The sequence below is a fragment of the Pteropus medius genome, unplaced genomic scaffold, assembly GCF_902729225.1.
Source record: "Pteropus medius unplaced genomic scaffold, Ma_sr-lr_union100, whole genome shotgun sequence".
Classification (NCBI taxonomy): domain Eukaryota; kingdom Metazoa; phylum Chordata; class Mammalia; order Chiroptera; family Pteropodidae; genus Pteropus; species Pteropus medius.
The window spans coordinates 28,820,927-28,840,794 of record NW_024340696.1 but is presented as its reverse complement, the minus strand read 5'-3'; the positions used below and the strand labels follow the sequence as shown (position 1 = coordinate 28,840,794).

General features: G+C 35.0%; 1 protein-coding gene across 1 annotated transcript in view; it reads right to left on the bottom strand.

Moving 5' to 3' along the window:
- Positions 1-19,868, bottom strand: part of SLC16A10 (solute carrier family 16 member 10) — a 96,087-nt gene that overhangs the window by 27,843 nt on the left and 48,376 nt on the right. Inside the window, exons 2-3 of the mRNA XM_039870499.1 lie at positions 8,122-8,266; positions 4,091-4,550 (exon numbers count right to left, since the gene is read on the bottom strand). Coding sequence (XP_039726433.1) covers positions 4,091-4,550; positions 8,122-8,266 — 605 coding nt within the window. The remainder of the gene's footprint in view (positions 1-4,090; positions 4,551-8,121; positions 8,267-19,868) is intronic.

Below are 19,868 nucleotides of genomic sequence, written 5' to 3'. Positions count from 1 at the left end.
GTCGCTTTTGAGAACAGTCCATTAGTATCTGCCATAAAACTGACACACTAAATCTTATCACAAAGTTTTTTGAAAACAAGCTAATAAACATCTCTTCTGCAGATTTCAACACATGAGTAAGTCATCTTCCCTTTGATAGAGAACTATGTGGGTTTAAAGCTTAGCAACTAAAACTGCCCAACTATTATATGTTATGGAGTCAAAGAATACAGGTACTAAATAGTTGTTTTCAAAGGTAGGTAGTGGTGGAGAGATATAAAGCAATTAAATCTAAATTATCATCCTCAGATTGAGGATGGAGTATTTCATGCCCCTGAGAAAAGTTACATACTGCCCTGTGGTCAGTGCTCTTACTAAAGCTATGTAGACTTCTGGTCTGGCTATGGTTCCTGCATCCTCATCCATTACACTACCCTATGCTCTTTGAGATTTTCAGTTGCTACACAGTAGGGCAGATGCCAGTTTTCTAACTTTCCTTGTTAATAATGGGGATGGCCACTAAAAGTTCTTTTTCCCTCCTTCTATATATTTACAATAATGAGAGACACACAGATATTTCTGTTTATCAGGTTATAACTTAAACATATGCATATAAAGCTGTGGTCCAAAGCAAACACATCGACTTCCTCCATCAAAAGACAGCATTAGTGTTATTCAATTATTCTGAAGTTCACTGAGTTTATTTGTTAAGTGTTTAATAACTATGAATAAACCATCATGTCTTATAAGTACAAAATGTGAAACATCACCATGTCATCAAAGCAGAGAATTTTAAAGGTTAAAATGGTGAGAAAATAAATTACTTATATGAAACTACCAGTGGAATGAATAGATAAACGATCGAGGGGCAAGCCCCGAGACACACTGATATTCAGTGTGAAAAAGGAGCAAAGAAACTAAGGAGTGATGGAGGAGAAGGAAAACTGAGAGAATGTTATGATTCTGGAAGCGAATGAAGAAAAATTGGGTAAGGAAGAGCCATAAAAACTTAATTCAGAAAACAAAACAAAACTCTCAGGTAAAGGGGGCAAATCACAAAAACTAAAGTATCTGCTATTAGATAGAAATGGTTATTAGAAATTTACTTCTCATCTAAATCGATCTGTAAGAATTGTACCCTTACAATAGAGATTAGAAGTGGGTAGGCCCAAAAGAGATCATTTGACAGCTTCCAAGAGGCAATATGATTCTTCATTTTTAAAGGTCAACTACTGAAAGATAAAACCTCCAATCCTGCTTTGACAGCAAGAATTGCCATAAAGGATACATATTCTCTCTCAATTCATCAAGTATAGTTTAATAAACAAGATCTTAGAATTTTTAACATAACCATGACAGCACTTAATTGTAGCTTTGAATCTTTAAAGAAGACCTACATAAATAATTTATTTCCCTAGTTGATTAAGGATCTGGTTTTAACACCCAATCTCATGCTCAAGGCCCAATTCCAGTTTTTACTAATCACTTTTCCAAATGGATATCGTCTCCTTCCTTTGACTCTATATAGTCCTCCCATAAAGCACTCAATCAGCAATCGCATTGTCTTAAAATAACTCATTTTCATACCAGAACTGTATAGATGTTTTACAAATGTTTTCTCTAATCCTTACAACAATTTTGCAAAATTGAGTTTATCCATATTTTATTGATGAGGAAAGTAATGCTTAGAGAGGTTACCCAAGGTTGTACAACTAGTAAGGGACAAAACCAGGATTTGAACCGGGTCTGTCTTACTTCAGAGCCTTTACCTCTACCCACTATACCATACTGCCTCTTGCATGAAAGTGCTTCCCTAATTATCAGTCACTATCTCTGTAGATCTTGGACAAGTTTTAAAATCTCTCAGTGTCTCAGTCTTCTCATCCATGAAATGAAGATGATATGTCACAGGCACTGTATTGTTTTGAATATTAAATAAGATAATGTATGTACAAGTTCTTTATTACAATACTGGATTCGATACTCCTTCAGGACAAGTTCTTATGTCTTAAATGTGCATGCCCTTCAACACCCAGTAAGGAGTTTAATCAAACACAAGGTTTAAACAGCCTGCATGGCATTTAACTGTCTGGTGTTTCCCCCCCAATGTGGCTTCCGGTGCCATAAAAATTTGAGACAAAGAGAAAATCCCAAATGAAAAATATCGACACCTTTTGTAAAGAAAACATGCCTGGAAGGAGGGAGAGCGTGAAAAAGGCCTGGTTTGTTGTCGGAGTTAACAGAGGCCTCACAGTTCTGTCACTTCCTGATTTACGGCCTCCTGATGACAACAGCATCTATAGCACTGCTGTCACTCACTGTGAATTTGATTAACTTTCAAGAAAAAAAATCAATAACATTAAATTTCCTTAGGCATACTCATTACCCCCACCCCAAATAAGATGGACATATCTGGTGGTGTATCCAAGCAACTGGCCCACTCCAAAGTAAGAGGACTAGATCTGCTACCAGGTAAGCACAGTGGAAGGGAACCAACCCCTGCTCTGCTGTTACATGATTCTTGGTTTTTGTTAATGATGGATCTGTTTTCCAGTCTGTAAAACATATGCTAATATTACTTATTTCACCTACTCCACAGATTTATTGCGACAGTCAAATAAAAAAATGTTAAATTAATTTCCAAATTATAAATATATTACCAGCAATAACTAGACGATCACCTACTACTTGTCCTCTGTAAATGTCTGGTATTAGCAAAGCTAAGATACTAATTTCTCTGGGTGTGTTCACCTTGTAGTACCAAAGAGAATTAAGAAAAATCTACTCAGCCTTGAGAAGAACACAACAAATGTTATCTTAACTACAGAAGCTATGGAAGAGATAGTTGGTAAAATTGATCCTTCCACAATGGATCTATAGTCCCAAAAAAAATGGCTTTTCACAGTTCAGATATGCCCTCTTAAATGTGTGAAAATGGACTATTAGATCAAGAGGTAGCCACATACTGCATATGTGACAAGGGTCACATAGTAGGTCATTTTCCTAGTACCTCATTCTCTGCAGAACACTAAGTGGCTCAGAGTACTAAAAACTAGTCCTTCTCCTTGTCTCCCCATTAATCATGACAGATGCTTCCTCAACACACCTGGCGAAAAGAGAATAAGGAGAATCGAGAAATCAAAATTATTCTTAGATCCAGGACACATCTACCATCTCTCTTCATGTTTCTTTGACCTAATTCCTTTCTAAACTGAGCATAGGAACTCACAGTGTTGCAGTTTACTAGCTGACTCCTTGAGCTCAGTAATTCTTTGAACTCAGTTAAAAACTTTCACCAAAACTTTAAGTAAAGAAAAACTGTACAAACGCCCATACATAGACCAAAAGTTAGAAAAGATCCAGGTTCATACACAGTATACATACAAAAAAAAATTTGCCCTAGTATAATTTTTGTTTATAAACTATGTTGAAGTGTAAATACACTTTCAACCACAACAGTAAGAAAAAAAGAAACATAAACACTTTTGAGCAAATCTGGTTCAGTATAAAGAGGCTGAAATCTGCCTTGAAATAATGATAAATATAAATTGCTTGAGCACTTGAAACCCTAATTTCCTATAAAACCCTTACACTTTCCCCTCATTTGGAACTTGCTAAGTTTTCTCAAATAATCTTCTGAATAGAATTCCCATTTCCCAGAAGTACCCCACAAGTGGATGTAATGCTTATTTGTGTCAAGGCCATTGGCTTACTATTTACCTAATTTCTTCACCCTTTTGTTGAAAAAATTTATTGATGCTGACAAAATCATTGCACCATCTTTGTCCCTGATTATGATTTGTACGTCACTTGAAGCAACAATGACCTATCAAGTCTTCTGTATTGGTGTCATTTGTTCCTTTTTTTAAAAAGTTGTTTTTGTTTGTTTAGATTTGGTGAGTTTTAAAATACCAGAGCACACCATGACACGTGTCCTCTGTTTAATGGATGTGTTGACCTTGTCTTAAGAGGCCTTGAACTTCAAGAGTTCCTGAATTGCAGCGAGCATAATGTTCAAGACCAACTTTAACCTGATCCATCTTGCTCTTCTAAGAAGTTTTCCTGTATAAAACAATATCTGTTGCCAGCAAAGAAAAGGAAGCATACTCACCAAGTGAACATAAGGCACAAAGTATCCGAAAAGCGCAAGGGGAATTCCAACTGCCCACACGGCGTACGCTGTCACCTTGAAGACAGCAAAATTGAAAATTTTTCCTGGAGGACTGAACTTTCTAGAAAAGAGGGGGAATCTCTTGCCTCCTTTGGTTCCACTGTCTTTTTCTTTGACACTGGTAGCAAGAGGTCGGTAAGTAAAGCCAGCCAGAAAAAGAACAAACATGAAGATGCAGAGCACTCGCAGTGTGTGAAAGAGGCCCACGTTGTCGATCAGAACCCTCAAAAAGAAAGGCAGCAAAACTGTGAAGATACTGCTGCCAGCGGTGACAATGCCATTCACTAGTCCAAGGCGCTTCTTGAAATAGTATCCCAGAATGACCAATGAAGGCTGGTACGCAAAGGAGCAGCCACAGGCAAATATGATTCCATAGGTAAAGTATAGAGGTTCGATGGAACTGTGTAAAGATAAAAAAGATGGAAAGCAACTTTCACTACTTATATCATGTGCTTGGTAGAATAAAACCTTAGCATAAAAGTGGGTCTTAGTTAGTCAGTGTATTTTCTACAAATAAAATTTAACCAAAAACAGATGAAAATAAACCAAGAATATAGTGCTAAAAATATTTTAATGTGAGCCGAATAGATAATAAAAATGCCTCAAGTATGTGAAAAACTACTATTAAGGTCGTCAGTGATTTTTGTTCCTCCTCCTCCTTCGGTGGATTTCAGGTGAACCACGCAGCACTGGGTGAGAGCTGGTGTGCCTGCCACGACTCATAAAAGACAGTGCCAGGAAGGGCCTCGGTAAAACCGGCAGTAATTAAACTGACAAACAAAAAAATTTAGTCTCAATAAAAGTTTTTTTGGTCATTTAACTATGAAAGCTCATTATTTTATGTGGTTTTCCCAGGCACTTACTAAGCAATCTAGTCAAAGGAAAGGCTGCATTTTACGTTTCTCCCACAAGGTTATGTCAGGAGCATCTGCATGGAAAAGCAGTTGTGTCTCAATTCTGCTGGCTTAAGGGCTGCAGACCAACCTTCGCCCTATATTGCGCTCTTCTCAGTTTGTGCAAGATAACAAATCATATTTCTGAATGCAGAAAGACTACATGAAGTATGTTCATTGGTGATTCTAGTTTGTAAGCTTTAAGGCTATGTCTCAAAAGAATAATAAAAGTTTAAGAATTTGACAGTTTAACCAAATAACTTAATTACATATTTCTTAGGAAAGTAAAGGATCATATCATTACATTCTTTGAAACAATTAAGGTAAGGAGTAAAAGAAAACTAAAGTTTTTTCTTTTGAAATGTCTAATTCAAAAGGCTATTTATCAACATAGTAAAGTCAAACTATTAATTAATGAAACTAATATAAAATTGGTTAATAATTAAATTTTGGACAATAATACTAGTCTAGCAAAATGCTGAGGCAATCATAAGGAAGTCTAGAATCTGATAAAATCAGTGCATGTTTGCCATCCTCTCTCTCAAATGCCTTTCCCCCTCTATTAACCCACAGCTAACACCATCTTTCAGTCAAGCTAAGCTTTCCCAGATTAGCTTTACCTCACTCTGATCACCCTTTCCTGAATCTCCATTCTTTATTCAATAAACATCTTTAGCAGCTACTGTGTTCCAAGTACTTGGTGAAAAAAATATTACTACTGTTAATCCTATGGGTAGGGCTATGCCGTATTCATATCTACTTAATGAAACAAGACATCTACCCCATATTATACAGAACAAAATATAATACTTCATTTATTCTACATCAATTTTTTCCACATAAGTAGTTTTCCAGATAATTGCAACTTACCTAAGGTGCTAATTTATTCTTATTTAACAATTTTAAAGGAAGAAAATCTAAATCTATTATACATTTCTCTGCCTTCTTCAAAGTACATATTTTAAAAATAGTATTGACAACACAGTATCATCATGAACATCAGTTTCTATACAGTTACACCACAGTACTGTAAAGCTGTCAGGTGGAAAACCAGGGAGCCACCGATATAAACTGGAAACATTCTTTTGCACACCATTTTAAATACCATGGTGGGCGAGATCAGCTTTGTATCTCTCCCACAGAGTAAAGTACACAAGCTTTGTGACGGCATTTTCACTGCTGCTGAGCCTTCTTCACTTACTTCTAAATTTCCACCTCAATAATAGATGGTTCAAATTGTTGAAGTTTGACTAGTGAATAGGTGCAGTGTAACTCAGCAAGTAAATCAATAAGATACCAGTCACGGATACAAAAAGGATACTGAAGTGACCTGGGGTTGCTAGAGAAAGCTTTCCTAAGAAGGCAGAACTTGAGCTATAGAAAAAGTGAGTCCATCGTTAAACACTTGGAATTTATATCACATTTCCCCTTGTTCTATATATTGCTCTGGAAGTTTGGTAGCTTTTGATCAGTGGGTTATACAGTGAAACTGAATAGAAAATGTGAGACCGTTACATAGCAGTAAGGTAAATATGGTTTCAAGACATTTTGTTTCAGTCAGCGGAAAGCAGAGAGAGAATTGGGTCACAATGTAAAATGTATTTCATAATTTTTATTTCTCAATGGTCAAGGTTTGAAAAACATTACTTGTTATAAGTAAGTTTTTATATATGATTTGTCTACCAAACTAGGTAATAAGTTACATGGGTTTTCTACCTCTTGGTCCTCTCCACCAAAGCCTGAATGTTAATACATTCAGCAACTACTAGGGCCACAGGTACTGACAATGGGTACCTGGAGGCTTCCAGAGCAAAGCAGGTATGTGACGAGGCAGTAACAGCCCAATGTTGTATTACCGCTAAAAAAGAACTAAAAATAAATGATCTCACAGAACCACCTAAGCAGAATCTCCTTTCAAACAAAATTGTTTTTACTTTCTTTAAAAAACAACTTTAAAAGAAAAATATCATAAAGGTACATTAAAGATGGACTATATATTTTCTATCAAGGAAAAAAAAATAATTGTTTAGAATCCAAATAAAATGTCTAAGTTAGGTGAAAGAAAGAAGCTCACTTTAGAGTTGAGGAAGGGGTGTTGGTGGGCTTGGGGTAAAATTAATAAACCAAGGATTCTGTTGGTTAAATCACAAATATTTAAAAATAATCAGGGCAATAAATGTAAGGTGTTTTTTTTCTCCTAATGACCTCAATAATGCTTTTCAACTAGCGCATGAAGACAGCTAGGGAAGGGAAAGGGGAAAGAAATTAAGATAAATCACTAAAATAGAGACACAGGATGAAAATCGCCTTAGGAGGTTTTCTTGTTAATCACCTCCAGATAACCAGAACTGCATATTAAACTAGTGTTATTCTAACTAGGGTTATTCTAACAATGCAAGGGGATTTACTAATAGAACTGGAACTGGAGGGAGAGGTGCTTCATACAGTAATGTGCCCGTCAGCTCTTTGTAGTTAGTTCTTCAGTGCACTACATCTTTTCATAGACACAGGAAAGTGTATTGATATTAAGTTTTACTTTAAGCTGTATTTGAACACTTTATTTTGCCATCTTTTTTAATTTTAACATGTTCTTTTTTTAAAATGCACAAAGGAATTCTCTACCTGAGTTGAAATAAATAACAAAGTTTTGATCTCATTCATAAAAATACTTCACATCAAGCCGAGGAACAACTGCTTCCACATACCACTTACTGTACCCTTTGGGCCTCGGACTGAGCTAACCTTAAACTAATGCCATTGTTTTAGACAACTCACTGTTTTAACTCAAGTTCTTTGGGGATTTTTAGGGGAAGAGAAACAAACAAAAGGAGAAATACTTTTCTTGGCTCCAAAGAATATATATATATCCTGATTGACATCTAACTCTTAGGCACTGTAAGAAAAAGCATTCGATTTCTTAAGCTCTGATTTGCTGCTATGGATAGCAATGGATAGTCATATTGCTTACGGTTTAAGCAATGATAAAGGTTTTGTTTATAAATAGCAAAATTTCTGAAAGAAAAACTTTAAGGCATCTAACAATTCTTGAAAAGCAATATATAGAAACCAAGTCCTTACCTTACAAAAGAACTAGACATGAGTCCAACAAATCCAATAGCAGCACCCACAGTAGCTGTTTTCCGACAACCAAATATGTCTGTGAAGACACTGACTATTGGGCAGCAAAAGAAAATCATCCCTATGGAGAGAGAACTTACCCATGCTGTAAAGAGATAAAATGGGGACATATTATGAATGACATGGCAAATTATATTTGTACTTATTCCATAATCTATACTATATATTTAGGAAAATATTAATGCAGAAAAGTATTACTCAGACTGGCGAATGGGGGAAAGTTGGAATAAGTAACAAATCTGCATCATAGCTCAAAGGATTGACCAATACTAATTGTAGTTAGCATAGCAATTATTTGTGTTGAATTCTTGAAAAGTTTGTGTTCTTAAATAAATCAAACATTCTTCTATGACCCCAAAATTATTAATCTCTATCCTGATTTTTATGGTTTTAGGCAACTTCTAATCTATGGAAAGAAATTCATTTTAAAAAAAAATAATGATATGTCTAGGAATGCATGCCTAGGGAGTCAAAGTGCAAGGAAATTCTGACTGAAGTCAGGATAGTGGTTAATTACTGGGGGAAGGAAAGAGAATTATAACCATTTGGGTCCAGTAGTTCAGAACCAAACATTTGCCTAGAGTCTGGGCTTAGTTCTTTAGCTAAGGAAATCAAGCATGTACAGGTGGACTACTTGTTGACCAGGATAATAGTTATTGGGGATTCACTTTATTTATAAAAGTATGCATACATATACATTACCTTCTTTTCTGAAAGTATGTTATCTTTCACAATAAGAAATTAAGAATCAGAAGTCATAATTTCCTGTCCTGATTCTGTAAAAACCAAAAACAAAAGAAAACCAAAATAGAAACAAATACTGAGTACCAATAGTCATAATTTTGTGCCAAAGAAATGAGTGACCTCATAGGATATCAAGTCTGCAAATTCTTCTTAAAAAGTATAATAAACTAATAGGACCTAAGAGAACATGGGTCTGGGTCCAAATCCCCCAAACAGATCTGGATCCAAATATCCCAACTCTGTAATTACAATATGTCCTTGGAGAAGTCACTTTCCCTGAGTCTGTTTTCTTATCTTGCAAGAGAATCAAATACATACCTTTCCAGAATTACTGAGGATTAGAGAAAATATATTTATACCTCAGTATCTAATACAGAAGCACTTAATAATTTCGAATTTTAACAACAACAACAACAGAGCTACATCAAGCTCTGAAAATCTACTAGTATATTACTCTATATCCTCAACAAAGGAAGTAAATCCAGACACTATGCAAATAATCAATTCTTAGTAATGGGGTCCAAATGAAACTTTACCAGACTAAGAATCTCATTTACTTCTCTATTTTCTTACATTTTGAGTTATTTTTTAATCATGTTTTAATCAGCCATGTTTCTATTTTCTTTCTTCCCTTACCAAAAAGAATGGAGACTGTGATCTTAAAACACAATAAAGAGACTGTACAAACAATGCAATCTTGACCTAGGTGTTGGTCGGCGGGGATTCAGAAGTGGACAGTAGAGAGGCAATTGACCAGATGAGTTAGCACAGCCAAAGCCTCAGATGTGCAGAGCTGTTTGTTCAGTGAAGGTCTGCTTAAGGAGAAGTAAGAATTTTTAAGCCTTTTATTAAAATGTTGCCAATTCATAATAATTTAATCTCATTCAAAAAACTTTAGTCATCTATCGTGTTTATGAAACAATCTAAACCACCTGGGCAGACTAGAAGAATAACATCCTAACATTTATTTTTGGATAAATGCTCTTTTACAATTAAGTAACATGCCAGCACTAAATAGGAGACATTAAAAAAATCCAAGAGCATATACTTATATTGCATGTAATGCTCATATAAGTCAAGGCACTTTCAAGAATAAAAGCAATTCTTTATGCGTTACTATAGATTCTGATCCACTACTATACCAAGTATGAAAATTTTCACAGATTTTTATGTCCACTGAACAAGCACTAACTGCAGGATATAATCAAATACAACTTTATTTTTGTCTCGACTATCCTCTTAAAATTTACAAAGGGGTGGGGGGATGTCCCCCTGCCACTGGGTGACTACTTCAGCAGGCCCACATGATTCTTCTAACCAATGTTAAATAACATCTATGGTCATGTTAGGTAACAAATCAATCTTCACTTGGTAATCAAATCTTTTTTCCCAGCCCCAGCTGAAAAGAGAGTAGGATCAGCTTTGTCTCTTTTCCATGACCTCCTCTCCCCATCCCTAGCTGTCATTCTCTTTAAAGTAGGCAAAGGAGAGAGGTACACTGGGAGAAGGAAGGCAAGGAGATTCCAACTTAAGTGGTCCTGCCAAAAGGCCTGCCTGAAAACGTTTGAAGATGACTCTGTTTTCTCAGATGCACTTTCATGGGTTCTTCAGACTCTCTCCTCAGAGTTCCTTCTAGCTGTAGCTCCACTGACGTGGATAAGTCATTCTCCTCCTGGCTTTCTAGCTGTCACTTAAAAAACTCACTGTTAGAGAGCCTCACTGCCCTTCTACACAGTTTATTGGGGCAAGAATCAAACAGCTCCAGGCCATCCCTCTCTTCCACTAGGCCTGCCTCTGATCTGCAGGAAGCATTCATATTTCCTTTGCCCTGACAAACACTGGAGTACAGGCAAATTCCAACACAGTCATCTCTTGGATAGCTCTTGCTGTAGGAGCAGTTACCCAGCTACAGTTCTCTCCTTGTTGGATTTCTCAGAGGATTCAGACCCCCTAAATGAAGAGAATTCTGAGAATTCTCTAAGTGGCCCCTTTAGAGCTCCTCTCAAAGACATTAAGTGAAAAATCATGCACTCCTCACTTCTCCCATGAGGTGGGAGGAAGCCATGGCATAATTTTCTGAAGGAATCCTCACAAAATGTTCTTCCTTGACCTGTAAGTATCCTTATGGGTTTTAGAGCTTCTAACTGGTTCTCAAAAATGAAATATCTCTCTTTTGAATTTCACACTATTGTACCTTAGTGCCTTAGTTAAAATCCCAGTGGCCTATTCTCTTACAATGATAATTAGCAATAGATGAAGTTAAATCTATCTTCTGATAAAATTCAAGAAGAAATTAATTCCTGAATGAATAATTGTTTCCCATTGTAAACTCAAAAAAATTCTAGTTTTTATAAAATTTTAATCTGGCATTCCAAAGAGATGCACCATAAAAATAAAATAGACTGTTATTCTCATTCACCTCTTCCAAGTCTAACTGTGATTTTATTAATAATAAAAACTCAAGTGTGTTAGCTGTTGAAATATTTTTGTACATCAATGATCTCATTTAATTCTTAAAACTCTATAAGGTAGTACTTATTATTAGGTTCATTTAACAATTGAGAAACTGAAGTATATAGTCAGTATATCTAACGGTAAAATTTTATTTAAAAAATGCATACTAGCTCTAATCCCTCTATGTAAGTCAACCAAACACTCACAGAGGGTTTCCTAAAATCTCTGAAGAAACAAATCTTTTTCAATGGAATAAGGGTCTCTACCATTTATGTTCTAAGCACTATCCTCCCCTACTGAGATTTCTCTATTTTCCGATTATTTTCAGTCTAGTAACATATTTGCGAATAGAGGCCAAACAGAACACCACATAGACTGCTAAATGCCTTAAGAGATATAGATGTCAAAAAATATATAGTAAAAAAAGGCTTTAGAATGTGCTTGTATACCCTTATTTGAATATGTGTGTGTTTCATGTTTTAGAGAGAGACATCCAATAAAGCCAGGTTGTGAAATCTTTTTTTAGAAAATATCAGGAAGCTTTCCAATTTCCCCATCCAGATCCTCTTTGTTTCTTACTCTGTATTGAAAACAAATGCTCAGCTCTCAGTGTATATTGCCAAAGGAAAATGCAGATTACTCAAAAGAAGTAGTCACATTTAACATTTAAGAAGATTTTCCTACATATTAAGTAAAATTAAAATGTTGCAATTATATAGATGTACATGACTGGAAGGACAAAGCTTTTACAATTGAAAACACTCAAAGAGAAAATATATTGTAGTCAGTTTAAGGTTGATAAGTATTCTTTTGCCCGTTTTTTGGTAGCTCCAACCCCCATTTCCACTCAATCTTGGCCTCTTTTGAGACAGTGTTGATCTGTAATATCTTAATGTTGGTCTAATAGCCTCAAATGAAATGCAACACTACTATACCAAACTGAGATTAAAATGCAAAATATTATTTGACTCAGGGCATGGAACTGTCTTGGCAACTAAACAAAAATTCAGGAATGAGTAGCTTGTACTTGACCATCTTACTGCCACCCTAAATGTGATTTGATAATATCTCACTTAGAAGTGGTTTTAAAATTATTTTCTATCAACTTCTGTTAATAGTATCGAAGTGAAGTGGTCAAGCAAACCCTTCTGCAGATGACAACTATAGTATGTGTGCAGGGAAAAAAGTATTTAAACACACTGGAAAATGTATAAAAACAAACAGAAGTTGGAGGAGAGTTTATTTTTGAAAAACTGAAACTAAAAGAAATAAGAATTTCAAGTTTGTGGGCTTTCTTGAGAATCAACAAACTATGCAGGTGCTACATAGACTAGTAAGGTGCCAGACAAAAGAAAAGCAGCCACTGAAGAAAAGAAAAACAGCTAAAAGCTGTAAGAACTGAACAGAGATATTGGCTTCTACACACCACAGAGAGTGTTTACAGTTTTAATCCAGATAAGCTAACTACCTATTATGAACGAAATCTTAATCCTTGGAGGAGCAAAACTGAATCAGAGTTACTTCAAAATATAATTTATAATGTCCAGGTTTCAACCTAAAATTACTAGACATGCAAAGAAATAGGTAATCATATTAATGGACTGAGTGGGCTCAGATGTTGAATTTAGCAGAGACTTCAAAATGGCTTTTAAAAATATGAAAGAAGTATTAAAGGATAACGTTTTCAAAGAATTAAATGTAAAATATGGTCTTATTGAATGAACAGACAGAGAATCTCAACAGTGAAATAGAAACTACCAAAAAAAATGGAACTGGGGTGCTGAGTATAATAACTGAAAAACGTATTTAATAGGCTCACTAGCAGATTGGAGATAAACGATAAGAATGGAACTGGGAATTTAAAGACAGAAATTACCCAATCAAAAAACAGAGAAACATAATATTAAACAAAAATGAACAGTCTTAGAGATCTATGGGATAAAAATCAAAAGGCTCAATGTAAGTATAGCTGAAGTCCTAGAAGAAGGGAGAAAGAGAAAGGAGTAGAAAAATATATATGGAGAAATAACCACCCCTCTCCCCAAATCACAAATTTTGTGTAGAACATTAACTTACAGATCTAAGAAGCGCAAAGAATCTCAAGCGTTATAAACCCTAAGCAACCCAGTCCTAAGCACATCATATTAAACTTCTGAATGCCAAAGAGAAAGAGGAAATTTCAAAAGCATCCAGAAAAAACTTATCTATTTTATCCAGGGAAAACAATGACACCATTATCAATTGGCCTCTCATAAGAAATAATGGGGAATGTTGGAACTGTCAGAGTGCTAAAAGAGAAAAACTGTCAACCATGAATTCTACATCCAGCTAAACTAGCTTTAAAAAAAATGAAAGCAAAATAAAGGTGTTTTCAGATAATAAAAATAGAGAGACTTTGTCACTAGGAGATTTTCACTACAGGAAATATTAAAGAAAGTTCTTCAGACTGAAGGGAAATGATATAAGCTGATAATTTGGGTCCAAACAAGGACTGAAACACACACACACACTTTTTCCTTATAGTTTCTTTGTAAGATATATGACTGTTTAAACAAAATTATAACACTGTATATAGATGTAATATATATACATATATGGTAAAAACAGCACTGATGATGGAAGTAAATGAAAATATATTGTTCCAATGTTCCTATATTTTACCTGAAGCAATTCCATATTAACTTAAAAGACACTGGGTAGCTTAAAAATGTTATTGTATTCCCAGGAGAAAGACTAAAAACTAATGCAAAGAGATATAGCTAAAAAGCCAATAGAGAAATACTAAAATTGATTACAAAATATTATTTGATTATTGCAAAGGAAGACAGAAGAGAAAGAATAAAAAACAAAAGACAGATGAGACAAACAGCAAACAGCAAAATGTCAGACCTAAACGAGACTATATCAGTAATTAGTTTAAATAAAAATAGACTAAACACTCCAATCAAATGACGAGAGATTGTCTACTGGATAAAAACTCAAAAATCAATTATATCCTGTTTAAAGAGAAGCACTTTAAGTACAAATATACAAATAAGTTGAAAACTAAAAAGTGGAAAACATATGCCATGTAAATAATAAGCCTTAGAAGACTGGAGTGGCTATACTAATATTTGAAAAACAGACTTCAAGACAAGAAATATTACTGGAAACAAAGAGGGATGCTTCATGATGATGAAAGTGTTAGTGCATCAGGAAGATATAACAATGATAACTTTATATACATTTAATAATAGGGCTTCAGAAATACAGGAAGGAATCCAATTTGATCCCTATCTTACCATATTTTAAAAAATTATCTCAAAAGGGATTATAAAACTTAAATGTGAAACAGAAAACTAGAAAACTTCTAGAGAAAAACAGAGAAAATCTTTGTGACCTTGAGTTTGACAAAGATGTCTTAGATACATTAAAAACATAATCCATATAAGAAAAAATTGATAAACTAAACTTTATCAAAACTAACAACTTCTCTTTTAAAGACACTGTTAAGAAAATGAAAAGACAATCCACAAATTGAGAGGAAAGATTTGCAAATTATGTTCTAATACAGGACTTGTATCAAGATCATGTAAAGAATTTTCTAAACTCAATAAAAACCAAGCAACCCAATTAAAAATTAGGCAAAAGTCACTTCACAAAAAATGACATACAAATAAAAAATATGTTCAACATGATTAGTCATCAAGGAAATGTAAATGAAAATAACAGTGAAAAACCACACACACCTGTTAAACTGCTAAAATGAAAAAGGTTAATTATTCTAAATGTTGGTGAGGATGTAGTGTGGAACTGTCATACACTACTACTGGGAATATAAAATTGTACAACCACTTTGGAAAACAGTTGAGGAATGTTTTAAAAAATTAAAATACCCTTACCATATGTCACAGCCATTCTACTCCTAGGTATTTACCTAAGAGAAACAAGAGCATATGTCCACATGAAATCTTGTATACATACGTTTATAAGCTGCTTTATTTCTAATAGTCAAAAAAATTGAAAAGAATCCAAATGTCCAGAAATAAGTGACTGGATAAACAAATTAGGGTGTATTCATATAATGGAATACTACCCAGCAATAAACAGGAGTAAATTACTGATAAATACAACAACATGTATGAAAACCAAAATAATCATGTTCAGTGAAAGAAGTCAGATGGCAAAGGAGTATATAAAGCATGATTCCATTTATACAAAATTATAAAAATACAATTTAATCTATAGTTCAGAAAGCATATCACTGTTTACCTGGTTGGGGGTGGGGGAGCTAGAGCAAGGGATTACAAAGAGGCACTAAGAAACCTTGAAGGTTGATGGATATGTTCATTATCTTAACTATAGTTGTGGTTTCATTGGTATATATACATATAACAAAACTCATCAAATTACATACCTTAAACATGCATTTTGTTACATGTCAATTATACTTCAATAATGCTGATAAAAAAAAAAAGAAATGAATCCATATGGAAGATTTCAACGACAAAAAATAGATGTCATAAAAAAAACAAACACACACACACAAAAAACACCTGACAGAACTAAAGGGAGAACTAGACTAATCTACAATCACAGCTGTATGTTTTAGCACATCTCTCTCAGTAATAGAACCAGAAAACCAAAAAATTAGTAAAATATACAAGTCTGCATAACAGTATCAACCACCTTAACCTAACTGACATATATAGAACACCATATCCAATGACAGTTGCAGAAAATTGTTTGCTTTGCCAGGGAAATTGCTAATCACTGATGAGGGTGGGGTATGAACAGATGGAGGATTAGACAAGTTAAGCAACTTGCCAAGGTTATGCAACTTTAGTGGGATTCAAACAAAACATTCCAGGTATAAACAGGAATAAGAAGACATGCCCAAAAGTCCTTCATTAAAAAACATCTACCAGGCACCCACAGCCAGGCACCACATCTGATGTTGATAAAAAGCCATTCCACCCTGGAGAAGCTCACAAGCTAAATTCAGACAAAATCCAGACTTCAATCAAGATGACACAGTGAACTGACACTTCCCATGCATTATCCGTGTTCCAAATACAAAGTAACAATACAGGTAGAGTATTTAAGAGAGAGAGAGAGAAACAGAGAGAGAGAGAGAGAAACAGAGAGAGAGAGAGTGTGTGTGTGTGTGTGTGTGTGTGAGTGAGTGAAAAAGACCTGGTCACAAGCTACAGACGAGCTGCAAAAAGGGATGGGCTAGGTTGGGCCTGCCTTCTGGGGTCCAGGCTGGAAGCAAGTACTGGCGATTGTCAAGAGAACTAAAAGTGTTCCCTGTGAACCAGAAAAGGAGAGTCAAGATCATTCACTGAGGCCAGAGCTGGAACTCCCCAACACCTTGTGAAAAGAAACTGGAGGAGAGAGTGAGTTGGGTGGGAATTCAATAATTTCTATAAAGATTCAAGATTTAGAACATGCCTCTAGGGGAGGGAGGAGGATACAGACACGGCTTCTTGATCAAGTCCTGAAACAAGATCTCCACCGGCTCTCTAACTGGGTCTGGAATTTTCAGTGCTACTGGAGCAAGAAACTTAAAAGTCTTGGTTTTAAACTGGGAAATCAAGGAGTCAAGTGGAAGTAGGTGCAAACTTTTAGGCAGGAAGGGTGAGGAAGGAGAGAATGAAACAAAACACTATACCTCCCACTCAGAATGATCCTGTGAACTCAAGTTCCAAAAAGCTGAAGCCAATCCAATGCTAAGAAAGACAACCAACAAAATCACCAATTAGCAAAAAGTCACTCCGTACGAAATTAATGCTGTAGACCAGTCTACCATTCCAAATGAGTGTTTAAAACTTTCAAATTCATAAATGAAAGAATAATTTTCATTTTAAAAAGCAAAAAATTATGAAACAAATAACCAAAAATAAAACAAGGGCAAGTGCGTTAAAAAAGAGTATTCATTAGAAATCCTGGATATGAAAAAATAATCACTGAAATAAAAAATTCCATAGATGAAGGAAACTTTTAATTCCAGATTGCAGATTACAAAATTAAATTAAAAAAAAAAAAGAGTAAAGATCTTAAAATAAAGGAGACTATCTTGACCTCACGATAGGAAAGTTTTTCAAGACATAAGCACAAACCATGAAGGAAGCTATAGGTGAGATCTGACCTCATTAAAATGTTTAATGCTTCTTCTTAGCGACAGAAGACCCTAGAATCAAAGCAAAAAAAGATAAGCCACAGAATGGGAGATCACTGCAGTGCATATAACTAGTAAATTATTATCATCTTGCATTTCTAAAGATAGCCTATGAATCGATAAGAAAAAGACAACCCAACAGAAAAATGGGCAAAAGAGTTGGGAGAAAATATACAGAAGAGAAAGCCCAATGGCCAGTTGATATAAAGATACTCATTAGTAATAAGAAAAACACAAATTAAAAGAATAATAAATCATCATAATTTGGCAAAAATTAAGTCTGACCATACCAAATTTTAGTGATGCTATGAAGAAATGAGAACTCTTATGCATACCCACATAACCTGAAATGACCACTGTAAACAGCAATTTGGTAACATTCTAGAAAAGCCAAAGATGCGCATACCCCACATTCTAGAACTTACACTTTCAGGTATGTACTCCAGAGAAACTTTACATATGTGCACAAGAAGATACAAATAAGAATGTCCACTGAAGCACTGTTTGTAATAGTAAAAAACTGGAAACAACCTAAATGCCCATCCGCACTTGAACGAATAAATGTTTGTATTACACATACTGGAATGCAGATTCACACATATATTGTATTAGTATAAAACACAATGAGAATAAGGAAAGCAAATTCACAACAGTGATTACTTCTGGGAAGGCAGTGTTGAAGATTAGAAATGGAGAAAGGTACACAGGGACCACAATTGAGTTTATAATGTTTTACATCTTTTTAAAAGGAGAAAATATTAGAATCTGAGTAGTTCTGAGAGTACTGAGTAATGGGTATGTAGACATGCATTTATTATATTATTGATAGTATTTCATGACGCTTACAGATGAGAAAGGCAGCTTTTTTGGCTATAAGTTCACAGGTGCTGACAATTTGGATCATAGTTCTGAAACTTGCTAGTGCAAAGGTCTGACTTAACACTACGGGTAGTTTGAGGTTCTACCTGTTTGCAGCTAAATATGGTTGCACAGATACTGACTGCCTCGCTAACCTGTATCTACAATTCTCGTAAACCTCATCTCAGATAAAAACACCCAAATCTTATCTCGACCATAAGATCAAAACTTGAGACTTCTCTATAAATGTTTAATCACAAATACAAAATAATACTGAGTGTCCTCTGTAATTGAAAATTTCAAAAGCGGCGGGGGGTGGGAAGTGAAGGGGAATAAAAGGTTCAAACTTTCAGGTATAAAACAGATAGTCACGAGGATGTAATGTACAGCACAGGGAATATAGTCAATAATATTATGATAGGGTTGTACAGTGTCAGATGGTTGCTGGGCTTATCATAGTGATCATTTAGGTATATAAATGCTGAATAACTATGGTGTACACATGAAACTAATACAATATTGTCTGTTAGCTATATTTTAATACAAACATTTTTTAAAAGACTTGAGACTTCTCAATTTTAGAATAGTGTTAGATTTACAGAAAAATTGTGAAGACAGAACAGAATACCCACATGCTCGACATCCAGTTTCCCATATTATCGTCTTACATTAATATGGTACATTTATCACAATTAATGAACCGATACTCATACATTATTCAATCTCTACTATAAAGTCCATATTTTATTCATGTCTCATTAGTTTTTACCTAATGTCTTTTTCTGTTCTAGAATCTCATCCTGGACACAGTATTACATTTAGTCATCATGTCTCCTCTTGACTGACAGTTTGTCCCTCTTCGCTGACAGAGTTAGAAAATAGATGCATGCACACTAATTCCTGTATACACACATATCCATAAATACTTTCTATATGTAACCATCCATGTTTATATTACACTGAACATGAATTCATACTGATGTCTTCAACCCTAACCTGTTATCACGAGTCACTCCAGCCTTTCCCCTTGCTTACCTGTAACCCTCCATTCCTACAGTGAAAAATCTGAGAGTCCTACTTTCACCTCAGAAAGTTACACAAATAAAAGGTGAAATGAACTTATGGCTTTGAGAGGAAACCACTTTTCCAAATAACCATATTTTTCTGTTTTGCTCATAATATCAAACTCCATACAGAACTTTAAAGCAATGCTAAGATTACCCAGATACAAAGTGAATTAAAGCTTCATTTCCCAATATTTTCTAGGTCATAGCATACCTAGAAAATAATAACAGTTGAAAAGCCCACTGAGATAAAACGGACAAGTCTGCTCATGGCTGGAAGTGCTGGCTCCAACCTGGGACTCGGCACTGCGGGAGTGAACGTCCACTCTCACCGATAACTGCTCGCCCCACTGAGGAAGTGTGAGCTGAAGCAATGTGGCTCTAACAACTACAGAGATTTGCTGTAA